Raw genomic sequence first — 14,042 nt, forward strand, 5'->3', positions numbered from 1 at the left:
ACACAAAAACAGAGATGAAAAAATAGCATAAGAAATTTACTTTTGCTATTGTTACCTAAATGTTCAGTGATATCTTCCGAAGATTTCTGAATTTTGCCGCATTTTTTTCTCTATATAGTGTTGATATGGCAACTAAATACACTAAGTTTCGTCAAGCTAGCATGTGTGGAAGTATTTTAAACAAGTGTGTTACATCTAGCCCTGTGCTAGGTTGTGCCCCGCTCACCCCTACTTCATGAATGACTTCTGTAACTTTTACCAGATAAAAGTAAATCTGAAAGTAAAAGTAAAAGTGAAAACTTTTTTTTCACTTCATTATAAAAAGTGAATCTATGCCTCGTCTTTCATTTGAACAAAAAATCCATTTTGCATTTACGGTGGAACCCACTTGTATCACAAATGCACAGCTATGCAATTTAAGCCTGGCCACCCAGTCCTGCTGTAGTCCCAAACCCTTCTTCTCATGTGTTTTTCTGTCCTCTGGAGATGGTCTCTATATGGATTGTTTTATAAACCATTTCCCATTCTTCCTGGCTATTGTCTATTTAGATTTCAGAGAAGGAAGGCATTTCAGAGAAACTAGGAAGGATTTCCAAATTAACAAAACTATTCAGAACCTGACATCCTTTATTAATCTCAAACCGTGTCAGTCTTAGTCACTGTCTTGAGAAATACATGATGTAATGGAAATAGGAAAATAATCAGATCATAACTAATACAGAAACTACAACTCAGTGCTCAGCTGACAAGTTTGTAAACTTGTTACAGTTGCTCGGCAGCTTTTGAAATAGTGTTTTCCCCTAGAAACTAGGTACTTTTTCAAATATTATTGCACAAGTGGCTTACAGAACAGTAAGCTACACTCTAAAAAAAAGATGGTTCTTTAAAAGTTCTTTACACGTAGTAACAGTTCTATTTAGAACGGTAGCGTCCTGAAGAAACATATGCTGAAATGGTTCTTTGTGTTAGAGTTTAGGGTTCTTTATTCCCGCCTTTTTGTTTTTCAAATCTATAACTGTCAAAGCCTCCTCATTACTGATATTTGTACGATTTGTCTAAACCCACGTGATGGGTAGGTTTAGGGGCGGGGTCAGGGGTAGGTCATTCGTATGAATTCCTACGAACTGGGCAATTCGTAAAATATGTACGATTTTGCAAAAATCTAATTCGTACGAGTGAGGTCGTATGAATTCGTACGAATTAGCCACCTCGTAGAATTTTTACGGGTTGGCTTTTACATAATCAAATGGAAGAGACACAATGTAACTCTAAACTGAATTGTTTATTTCAGATGCTGTCACGTATCATAACCTCATAATCTGCAGAGAGAAACCACCACTCAGAATACACACATAATGAAGGACGTAAAGAGGACTGTGAAGATATTTCACTGGAACTTGGTCTTCATTACATCTATATCGTGTTCAGTGTCAATTGTTATTTATTATTGTATTCAACTAACAACTGTTGTTAAAGCATTGTCATTTTTTCTACAATCTACCATGTCAATAAAAAATAAAAGTAGCCAACCTAATTGACACAACATGCTGTTTTTTTTATGTAAAACCCAAATAGAGGCAACAAGGCAGATAGAGGAATAAAAAACAATATTAATAAATAGTATATATAAAAATAATAGTAATATTAATAATATGAAGATACTAATATTAATGAAAATAAATATTGTTGAAAAGGTTATTTATAACACCATTAAGGTCCTAGCACTTTCAAAGCATTGTTCTTTATGGAACCTTATAAAAAAGGGTTCTGCTATTGTTAAGCCGAAGAACCCTAATTTGGTACTGTTTAGAACCATTTTTCTTAAGAGTGTATTGCACTACCATTAGATTGTACTGTAGACAGTATACTAAATGCTAGTAATGGCCAATACATAGCTTCCCCATTCCCTAAAAACACAGTTCACACAACAAGGTTGTGAGATTAGGTCATGAGATATATTGTCACAAAACAGTATGCATTTTATATTTGTTAAAGCAGCATCTTACATTTATAATACTTTTCAATGTAAAATTAAGAAATAACAAAAAAAAAGCATGCATCTGAACATTATCAACTTTAACCATTGATTGTGTTGTTTAGACAATAGTTCTTGCATTACAGTGGCCTTTTATATTATATGATTAGAGATGCAATAAAGTATTGAACAAAAACCCTTTAAAAGGTAAAGCTTACACAGTACAAAATATATATTTTTCTGTTATAAATAAAACAAAGATTATTGGAGTACATTTTACATTAAAATACTATTTCAGTCTTTCTACTTTAACATTTCATGTTTGATTCAAAGTGTTACTTGCCGTTTCTTTGTAATTATTTGTGAAAACTGTTTCAAAGTAAACCCTAGACCAATTTTTTTTCTTCTTCAGTGTACTCTGCTATCTAAAATTCATTCTAATGCATTTTTAAAGGTGCTTATATCATGGTCCAATTTGTACTTCAATAAAAAAAATGTTTCTTTAATCCATATTCAGGTTTCAGGCTGTACTAGTTCAGTGAGATGTTCACAACTCTTGAATGACCCCCTTGTGAGTGTTGTGAGCCTTCAGTTTTGTGCTCCACTGGAGGTTTTTGTTGACGTAAACTCTTTGAGGAAAAAGCGTAGAGGAATGGATTCACACAACTGTTGATGAATGTAAGAATTCCAGCAAAGTCACCGACAGGAGATAGAACTGGCTGTGATTCCAAAAATTTGGCAAAAATTTCTTCTAATTTTATTATGTGGCGTGGAGCCCAAAAAATGAAGAACATTACGACAATCCGGGTCACCAGTTTGGTTGGTCTGTATCTGTGTCTGAACATTCCCTGTTTGGCCATTTTGTGTAAGCAATAATATGAAGTCAACATGACTGTGAAAGGAAGAAAAAATCCAAGCAGTGACTCCATTAAAGCCACAATAAGGCTAGCCTTTGAATCCAGGATTCTTTCACACTCCATTTTGGATTCACTTTGAATGTTCTCTTGTGTAAGAATACCAGGACAAGAGAAAAGCAGTGCCAGAACCCAGCCACAGAACATCAGCACTCTCTCTCTTCTTCTGCCTATTCTGGGCCACAACTGTGGATGCCGAATCCGTAAACAACGATATAAACTCAGCATAGTTACTGTTATCACACTTGAATACATACTGCAGTAGACAAGTGCTGTGAAAAGCTTGCAGGTTGATAGGTCAATGCTGTTTAGTTCACTGTAAATCCACACAGGCAGGGTTATCAAACACAAGATGTCCGCAGCTGCCAGATTCAGCATCAGATGAACTGTAAAATTGTCCTTTTTGAAATGCTGAACTATGAAAAGTATTACCGCAATATTACCAGGAACTCCAATCATGAAGCAGAGACTCATCAGACCACTGCTGACCAGTTTTTCTGTTGTCCAGCTGGTGGAGTTTAAACTGGAACTGCTGTAGTTCTCCATGACACATGCAATAGTGATGTGTTAAGACAATCTCCTTACAGATCACCACACTTATGTCCTCTGGCAGACAAACACACCCACAGAGTTCTCAGGAAGTAGTTTTTTTTTTTTTTTTTTTTTTTGTGTGCATAATCTCAGATCTAGTGTCTGTTTTGCTTCTATCAAATAATACTCGAAACATGTTTTCTAAAATTAAAAACACTTTATCATCTCTGTTGATAATGTTTTTTAGTAATAAATATTCTAAAGTGGTACATAAAATATTAATTTATTGATATGAATTTAAACCACTTAAAGCACCTCTTCATTCTTTACTTATCAACACTGTTAGACTTTTCTGTAATTTCTACAGTTATTTACTTTAAATCACCCAGTATTATACTGCTATTTCTCTTTACAGTAAATAACTGTGATTCCCATTGCATCATGGGAATTTTCTGTGACGTCAAACATCACATACAGAGACTTAGGCTACTGTATTTTTAAAATTTGCGGTATACTACTGTATTAGACGTAAATAGACAATAGCCAGGAAGAATGGGAAATAGTTTATTATATGGATTTTTATAATGAAGATTCATCTGGTAAAAGTTACAGAAGTCATTCATGAAGTAGGGGTGAGCGGGGCACAACCTAGCGCAGGGCTAGATGTAACACACTTGTTTAAAATACTTCCACACATGCTAGCTTGACGAAACTTAGTGTATTTACTCCTATGCTGTAGAAAAGATGGAGGAGAAGACAGTCAGACATTGATAATAATAAGAAATGTTTCTTGAGCATCAAAGAGACGTTTTTCAAAAACATTCAGACACTTAAATACTTCTTTTGGCCACCAGTGTACATGAATCCAACAAATTTTTGTAAATAAGTGAAATTATTTTGAAGGTGGGGTTATGTGTCATTATGTGTTTCATTATAATAATTGTATAAGCTTAACAACCAATGACTCTACATTCATTTTGTCAAATGCTAACGTTTTGTTTAGGTTTTTGTTTTGTTTTTGAACGATGTGTGCAGTGAAGGATATCACATAATGTGTTAATTTAACACGTTTACACATCTTTGTGCTAACCTTTCTGACATATTTACTTTGTTAAAATCATTAACACAATGATTGAGTTAAAATGAGTTAAAAAAAAAAAAAAAAAAAAACTTTAACACATCATTTCCAGCATTGGCATACTGTTTATTTTGTGATATATATGAAATGTTTAAAGTAAAATAAAAATTGTATTTTCTAATAATTTTGTCTAATTTATTTGTATGTCAGTAGAACTTATATAGGAAATAAAAATAAAATGTATTCTATATCAAAATTATGAAATCTAATTTATATTTAGTACAAATAAAAATAATTACAGTAGTGTACTGCTTGTTTTTTACAGTAATGCACTGTATTACACAATTACAGTACCATGTAGTTATTGTAAAACTGAAATACGGTAATGGTACTGTAAATCTTAATTGCAGTAACTTGCTGGGAACAGTGTTGCCAGTGAGTTACTGTAAAAAAACCTTGAAATGTCTAACAGTGAACACACTACTTACTCACATATGATTTACCAGTTCTCAGATCAACCCAGATATTTTAAGGTTCTTTTTTATTTTCCTTTTTTTTGCTTAGTAGGAGATGGTGATATCTGTGGTGGTTCTTGCGAAAATTCATAGAAACTGAATGACTACTTGAAACATGAGTTGCTTCCAAATCAGCAGTATTTGTGCCATGTGACACTGATATGTGAGTATTCTAAGTAACACAGGGCAATAGTCACAAGCTTCCCATTTCCTATAAGGTCTATTAAAATAATTCTGTCTAGGCAGTTTCCTTTTTCTGAAGCCTTCGTGTGTGATTAATCTTAACACCACAACGTGGTCTGTTTGCACCAGGGGCATAGCAATAATTTTAGTACAAACTAAAATTACAAAGTTTAATTTTTCAATGAAAAAATCTGCAATATGTCTCAAAAAAGTTAACAGAAAAAAAACATAAGCAGCCCTATAGCCTACATAAAACCCTGAACCAGACTATTTGAATGTTGAGCAAAAAATGTTGAGCAGCATTGGTTGCAGAATCAGCAGAGGCCAATCAGCTTGTGCCATGCGATAATGATGTGATCGCTTGTAGATTGCAAGTAAGGACCTACAGTATCAGCCTGCGCCCTCTAAAGTTTCATGACTGAACTACATATTGTAATCATGACAACTCTATGAATAATTTTAGCATTTTGACGAATATGGCAATGTTAAAGTATTTGGATTTGGCGGATTATATCTGCTACGCTGCTGCTGTTGATTATTGCTGCTGCAGAGCAATTATGGACTTGCTACTGCTAATAGATACACAGACACACTGCTGTAAGCATGTAAAATATGCTGCTGCATGAATTAACCGTCCAACAAAGCAGGAACAAGAAGAATCACACAAGCCAAAACATTTGCATGTATGTAAACATGCTGCTGCATTCCTCACAGAGATGTCAGAAAGGCAATAGAACTTACAGCACCCCAACACAAGAGGATCTATTGCCAAGACGTATGTATTGCTGCTGCACAGAAGAATCATGAGAACCTCATGTTTGCTATCTATGTGTGCCTGGGCCTGTTTTGCCAAATGGCTTAACTCTAGTGGCTTGATTTATGTGTATCTGGGCTAGCAAAGCCCAGAGTTATTTACTAGTGACTAGCAAAGTGAACCTGGGTGTCATACTCTCAGGTTTGATTAACTTGACCTAATCCAGCTCTTTGTGGAAATTTCCCTAATTAGAATGCGCACTATGTGACTTTAACAAATGATACCACACTGCAAGCTGATAGAGATGGAGAAAATAACCCCCAACAACGAACTGTACGTTCGTTGGCCAGTGGAGAGAACTGGTTTCTCCCAAGGTTTTTTTCTCCATTCTGTCTCCTGATGGAGTTTTGGTTCCTTGCCACTGTCGCCTTTGGCTTTTGGCTTGCTAAGTTGGGGACACTTAATATTCAACAATATTATTGATCTGCCTGCATTGACACCATTGTATGAGAACTGAACTGAGCTGGATGATGACAGCACTGTTCTCTCCAGAGCGGCTGTATAGATAAATTAACTAAATTAATAACCTTTTTACAACAGAAATGAACCATCACTGAACTTACTTAAGTTGGACAATGACACTATTTTCTAGAAACAAACTTTGGTGTATTATTTTCCTGTTATCACTGTAAAGCTGCTTTGAAACAAGCTGTATTGTAAAAAGCACTATATAAATAAAGGTGACTTGACCTGAGCAAGCTGTCATGCTGCATGCATTTATTTATACTGTATTTTGTTGTGTCTGAACAGCCTATTCAAAAGTATGGTCATGCAACAAACAGCAAACCACAGGGTTGTATGCAAAACCTGCACATTCTACAGGATCTTTAAAAAAAAAGAAGAAGAAAAAAAAAAAATTTCACATATGCTGTAACCACAGCAAAGTTTTTCTTCCCGTTGCTGCTGCTGCTGCTGTTGTTATTCCTGCATTCTCATGAACGCATATGCTTTCTATATGCAGAGACTCGCAGGAACAAGCAGACTTCCACATAACAGCAGTAAATATTTCTATTTGACGTTGTGGCTACTGTACCTATAAACAGTTTGAAATTAAAACCAAAATAAACACAAGCTATGAAAAATAATTATTTGGTCCTTCTATTTGCAGTGATGTGGACTTCCTTGTAAAATGTCAACAGTATTTTGTTTTAGCCACATTCATTTTCTGACAGTAATATAGTGACATTTTATAGAACATCGGCTGAGAAGCCATTCATAGAGACAGAGAGAAGAACACTTGTTTTACATTTTCTGACAAGTGCCTTAGCCTTTGTGTTTGAACTTAGTTTGGCTCGTTGGCTTGTTTTGCATTGTATGGTAACATATCTTGTTATCTTTGTCTACTAGCAGGTTTGTGGCCCTTCACATTGTGCAACTCGAGGCTCAGGCTGGTTTGGTAAGTGAATAGAGAGTTACAATGTGGTGTAAATAGACAGTTAAAAAAAAAAGAAAAAGAAAAGAATTGCATATCTTTGCTGCCATCTAGTGGATGCTAATCACATTAGTTATGCTAACAGACTAAGGTCCACTTAAAATGTTTAAAATGATGTACACAATTACATGAGATGAAGACTACAGTCATATAAGTGGCTTTGTAAAAAAAAAAAACTGTTTTAATCGATATCAGAAAGCCATGGAGATCAAAATGGGCAAACCACTTCAATTTATCCTGGTGGTAACCGTCCTATAATCAGACACCATTAGTTGCAAAATAAATTAATAATGGGTAACAAATATGCCTTCAAATAGAGTATTTTTACAATGATATTGTAACAACAAACATTCATTTTGCCTGATGTCGCATCCACATCGGTGGTGTCAAATATAAATCGCTGCATCAGCCATTAAAAATGGCTTTGAGCAGTGAAGTAAGAATTAGAGGCAGTAGAAAATATAAATAGATTTTATTGTTATTCTTTTATATAATGGAGATAATATTTTGTATAATGCTATATTTATTGTAATTATTACCATTCTGTTTCATATTGTTGTGTTGTGTTGTATTGGCAATTACTGTTCCATTCAGTTTTATAGTTCAAGAGATTATCTAGTTTATTAAGGAAAAGTTTGGCTTATACTATGGCATACAACAGTACAAATTTCTGCCAAGCACCAAATAGGTTATTTCGAATAGGTTGCGTTCACCTGAGAAGGTTGCTGTAGCAACAGCGAGCTGCCTTCCTCAGTATCAGTATCAGATGTCACATTGAAACGGATGCAAAACAACCATGATTTATTGTTTTATTGCAGCTTACAAAGGTCCTCTATAGTACTAATCTAATTTATAAACTAATCCAAACCATGGTATAATTTAAAGTAATAAGCTACTGCTATAAGTTGAAAATACATACTATTTCAGTGGGATATTGCATCCTTTAATGCGCTGGTAAGTGCAACATTTACTATTTTCAGTTTCATTTGGTTAGAATCAGAGTTGTCAAATTTGATACTTGATAGTTCTGTTACTGTATGATTTTCTTTCTTTTGTGGAACACAGAATTCTGTGAATATTACATGATTACACATCTTTGTGTTAACCTTTCTGACACACTCTGTGTTAAACTTACAACACAGTGAATGATTTAAAATGACCACAACATGCTTTGTCCCAAAACTCACCCATTGATGTGTAAGAAGAATTTAACACAGGTTGTGTCATTTTTAACATAAGATGTTTTGGAAAAATGTCTCTCTTTTTTTTTTGTCTAAATAAAAGTCAATGTTGTTTGAACATCAACGTTCTTCAAAAATAAAAAAATGTATTCCACGGGAAAGTCATGCAAATTTGGAATGACATGACAGTGAGGAAACGATGACAAAAACCTTAACTCACACAACGGCTATAACATTGCTTAGATATTGTTTTTGTGTAGGGTACCACGGGGCTAAAGGCATACCTTAAGAAAAAATGTGCTTTTCACTATTCCCATAGTGTATGATTGCAGAAAAAATATATGTTTGTATTAAACATTTATGGAGCAACAGATTTTGCGTGAAAATAAATCATTAAAGTAGTTTATTTTGTTTAAAAATCTTAGAGACCTAGGTGGGAAGGTGGGCCTTTTACCCCACACACGGGACAAAAGGTACAGTATTTATACAAATACTTTAGCTAAAATAATATGTTTTTAATAATGTCTAAGTTAATACTTGTTCAAAACAATCACTTTAGCAAAGTTTGCACTATTTTCTGTTTATTTTGATAAAGAATTCATTTTTGTTCAATAAATATACTGTCATTAAAATATGTTACTATAAAATATATTTTAAAAATACATCAAATTATTTTAAGCAGTAAAGATTCTGAAAGCAAAGATATCCCATAATAATTTAGTTTAGATTTACAGTAGTAACATTAAATCATATTTCATTACATGATTAATATCAATTTTGGTTTTTAAATATGATGGTTTCATTATAAATATGATGATTATCTCTAAGGTGGACACCGAACTTAATATATTTGCCATCTGAATCTAACCATGTCATGTCAACAAATGGAAAAATCAGCCATATATTTATTATCATGTTAATTACTGGGCATTTGGCCCCAAAGGGAAGGGGAGCCTTTTACCCCAAATATACGGTGGCCGAGAGAGCTCAACGCGTTGCAACTGAAGAAAACACATGCAAATAGAAAAACACCTGCAAATTAAGAAAACATCTTCATCAGTTTGACAACACATGGGTGCTCCAAATACTCACAACACAACCAAATACAGAAACGCGTTGTAAATAGAACATAACACAAAGGAAATGTTTCCAGGGGACCCCAATAAGTGACGAATCCTGCTGGGAAGTATATATCCATAGATATAGAGATGTCTATGTATATATCGCTCAAAGTCTCAGTTACACAAATTTTGTCATGTTATGTTTAAATAAGTTTCATAAGAAATGTTAGGTAATGCAGGGTCCAAAGACGAGGCGGCAAGTTTTAAAGTTGAGACACTCACACACAGATATAGCCTATTGGCTAACGCATATTTTAAAAACTTTTAGTATAAAATGTAGCCTATGTATATTTGCAACAGTTATGTTAACAGCAAAGACATTTCTGATAACAGCTATTCAGCTGATAGACGCTGTGCTGCGTTGTCCTGGGTGAAAATAATGAGGAAATTACGTTGTCTTTCTTGCTCCCTTCATCAAGTGCGTTCCAAACGGCTACATAATGGCACACAAGTGCCGTGCTCACTCCAAAGACCCCACTTCAAGGGAATAGGGCATATTATTAGAACAGGGAGTTCTGTTCTATTTGAAGCGCGTTTCTGTATTTGGTTGTGTTGTGAACTTTTGGATTGCGTTTCTGTTGGTTGTATTGTGAATATTTGCAGCACGTTTCTGTATTTGGTTGTGTTGTGAGTATTTGGAGCACCCATGTGTTGTAAAACTGATGAAGATGTTTTCTTAATTTTTTTCTCTTTGCATGTGTTTTCTTCAGTTGCAGTGCGTTGAGCTCTCTCGGCCACCGTTCAACGGCCATACTTTTACATATTTTTGTGTTATTGAAAAACTGTTGCTTTAATTAGTTTGAACAACACTCAAAATCATTAACAAGACCATTGTCACAAAATATAATGAATTATTTTAGTGATTCTCATAATTGCTACTTAGACTAAATTTACAACATAAAAAAAAAAAAAAAAAAACCCATAAAATTTTAGATCAAATTAGATCGCATCAAGAATCAGCCAAAAATCCACGTGTATCTTGAAAAGCAGATGTTTTGGAAAGTAGGCTACTGATATCCTAGAAATCTAGACGTACCCTAGCTGCAGCAAAATGTATTTCGCAGCCAGGGGGGTCTAGCAACTCTCAATAGACCTTCTAGCTGCAAAAACCTAAATTGGGTCAGGCCAATCACGTCGTGTATAGAGTAGGCGGGGGCGGGCTTAACATATGACGACAGAGTTGCGACGGCTTAGCCTGACTACGTTCAATTTCATTTCGCTTCTGTACTCAGTCTGAGACAGCTTCAGAGCTTTCTGTTTGCCACCGGTCTGGAAACAGCCGGGCCAATCAACGAACAGAGGGCGGGCTGAGAGCCGTGACGTACACGCTGATTGTACCGTGGATGCGTAGATTTACTTCACATAATCTGCAAAAGTCGTTCACAGCCATGTTCACTCCGGTATTTCGCTCGATGGTTTTGTTTTCGCATCATACATGCGTTTACAGTGAAAGTTAAATGCGGCTGAGCATGCGCATAACACACGCCATAACCAAACGTTATGTGATTGGCTTACGGGTAACCAATGATTTTAAACTTCAGACAAGCGCCCCCTAGCAAGAGAGAAAACACTTCTCTGTTATACCATTCCAGACTCTGTCTACGAAGCAAAGTGAAGTAGCAGAGTCTGGTATTACCAGGCTAGCGACGGCTGCCACTTGAAAACAAAGAATGGCAGCTGCTGATGGAGAACAACGGTCTTTCGAATCGGCTTTGGCCGCGACTCTGGAGGAAGTTTTTCTTTGAGAAAAGAGCAAAGAACGGCACTTAAGTCATTCTTAAAAAAAGGAAGATGTGTTCGTCGTTTTGCCGGCCAGATATGGCAAAAGTTGAATCTATCAACTAAGCTCCGCTGTTGGGAAGACGCTCTGGTTGGTTGAAGCGCTGTCCTATTGCGTGCAAAGGGAATTTGAAAGACAGCCGTTTATCCCGCCCCTCGGAGTGAGCGTGTCTATGGTGAGTTTCCAGACCTAACATCTTGATGTAGGTCTGGCTTGCCAGGCTAGGCTACTGAGGCAAGTTTTTGTGCCATCTAGTGGTTTAGAGGAAAATCAAATCAATGGAGCCTTTAGCCCCCCGTTGTATAAAGTGATCAATAATTTATTGATTATTATTGTGGCATTATAGCGATCTAATAAATTCTACTATGAATTTTGAAGAATTAAAAAAAGAGAATATGTATATTTAATCCTTAAATGCATGAATGTTTCGCCAATTCGCAAAGTTACATATTCGGGTCTTTAGCGACCCAGACCTATATCTAATTCGGATGGATCTCTACTTATCGCTACAATATAAAACTCTCCTGATATTAGAGTAACAATTACAGAAGAATAAAATAAAGCATATTTTGTTACCTTTTGGAGCTTGGAATGGTTCAGTTTGAGCAGATGTTTTATACCATCATCACTGTCCTCGTCAGCGCTCCTTTTCCAGTACATTCAGCATCTAGCTCATATTCACAATCTCAATTCTCATAACTATCATTTTCAATATCTTAAAAATCTATATAGTATATTTTGAACAGTGACAGCTTCTTCACCAGATCCACCATCAAGTGACAGTGACAGTGACAATAATGTTTGATTGCATTCAGTACTTGCAGTAAATCGCTGAGACATTTCAAGTTGTTTTCTACCTGTGGTAACTATGAGTGAAACGTCACTTCATCATTGTGTAGGCTATTAGACATTGCTGTGTAATAAAGTTGAATTGCAATTATTCAGTCATCAAAGATTCAATTGTTATGCAGAAAGAAATATACTTCCACTGTTACAATTTTTACAAAAATTTTATGGGAAAACAGGCATTATTTTATAACTGTATAATTTTTTGCTGTTGTATTGTTTATAATGAATTGATTGAGGAATACTTAGAAGGTTGATGTCTAAATTAAGAAACATTATGAGGAGTAGGGAAGTGAATTATGTCCCGTGTCACTAAAGACCCGTTTTAAGGCGTTTCAGGGTTAACAGTTCAATCAATGTCCAGGTTGTTAGGAGGCAGTTGGTAGCACTGTCACCTCACAAGAAGAAGGTCCCCAGCTGAGCCAGGAGTCCTTTCTGTGTGGAGTTTGTCAGGTCTATTGGCGCAACCTGGCACGGGGTTTTATCGCGCCTATTTCACACGTATAGTGTGAGCAGTGAAGTCTATGGAAAGCCTTTAGGGCCAAAAACACGTGAATTTTAACGCGTATTTCACGCGTTAAATACGCGTCAAATACGTGTTAAATCCGTGTTGTTTACGCGTGACAAATTAGCGCGTTAAATACGCGTTGAAATACGCGTTGAAATACACGTAAAATACGTGTTAAAAATCAGTTTGAACGGGTCAGTATCATTGGCTGCTGAAGACTTGGGTCTAACCATTTCTGTGAGCTCACTGTACGTTCACACCGCCGCCGGCGAGAGCGGCAAAATTCGCTCTCGCCGCCCTGCCACCGACGCCGTAGAAAGATTCGGGGACGCTCTGACGTAGATTAGAATTGCTTGATTTTTTTCCTCTCAGGCGGAGGACTTCTACATTCCGATTGGTTGCCGCTAGTTGCCGCCGAACCGCGTCATAGCTTATTACCATAAAGTTGACTTGATTTCAACTCCTCACAGCCCTCGCCGGAGCTCGCCGCTGGCTCTCATTGAAAATGAATGGCTTCTGGCCACTTTGACGCTCTCGCCGCCGGCGGTGTGAACGCACAGTTAGGGAGGTGTACCGTTCTGCCACCATTTATCATGCTATAGATCAGCTTATTCAGGAGCCTATTATTTTGTCCCTTTTTTTGTATAACCTATAGAAATAATATATTTAAATTGCAGTTTTATGAAAATTTAGATAAAAATAAAAGTGCCTTGTTTTTCTCCACTCATGCCTTTTTGTAAATAAACAGATTAGTGGACATTCTGGCTTTAACATCAAAGCATTAGCATTTGTGTGGGGAAATCAGTTACAGTGGAGGTTAGCAATCAATGCAGGTATAAGATAGCCTGGCAAGCCAGACCTACATCAAGATGTTAGGTCTGGAAACTCACCATAGACGCGGTTTAATCCGAGGGGCGGGATAAACGGCTGTCTTTCAAATTCCCTCTGCACGCAATAGGACAGCGCTTCAACCAACCAGAGCGTTTTCCCAACAGCGGAGCTAGTTGATAGATTCAACTTTTGCCATATCTGGCCGGCAAAACTACGAACACATCTTCCTTTTTTTAAGAATGACTTAAGTGCCGTTCTTTGCTCTTTTCTCAAAGAAAAACTTAACTCCAAGTCCTCCAGAGTCGCGGACAAAGCCGATTCGAAAGACTGTTC

The 14,042-nt window shown here is 36.2% G+C and overlaps 1 protein-coding gene across 1 annotated transcript; it reads right to left on the reverse strand.

The window, feature by feature from the left end:
* Nucleotides 1–1,263: 1,263 nt before the first annotated feature.
* LOC311078718 (C-C chemokine receptor type 1) lies at nucleotides 1,264–3,541 on the reverse strand. The gene has a single exon (XM_084107697.1). It carries the CDS (start codon nucleotides 3,433–3,435, stop codon nucleotides 2,506–2,508), a length of 930 nt encoding a protein of 309 aa, XP_083963823.1. The 5' UTR covers nucleotides 3,436–3,541; the 3' UTR covers nucleotides 1,264–2,505.
* Between the last annotated feature and the right edge of the window lie 10,501 nt (nucleotides 3,542–14,042).

Source organism: Abramis brama (genome assembly GCF_963993115.1).
Source record: "Abramis brama genome assembly, chromosome: 3".
NCBI lineage: Eukaryota > Metazoa > Chordata > Actinopteri > Cypriniformes > Leuciscidae > Abramis > Abramis brama.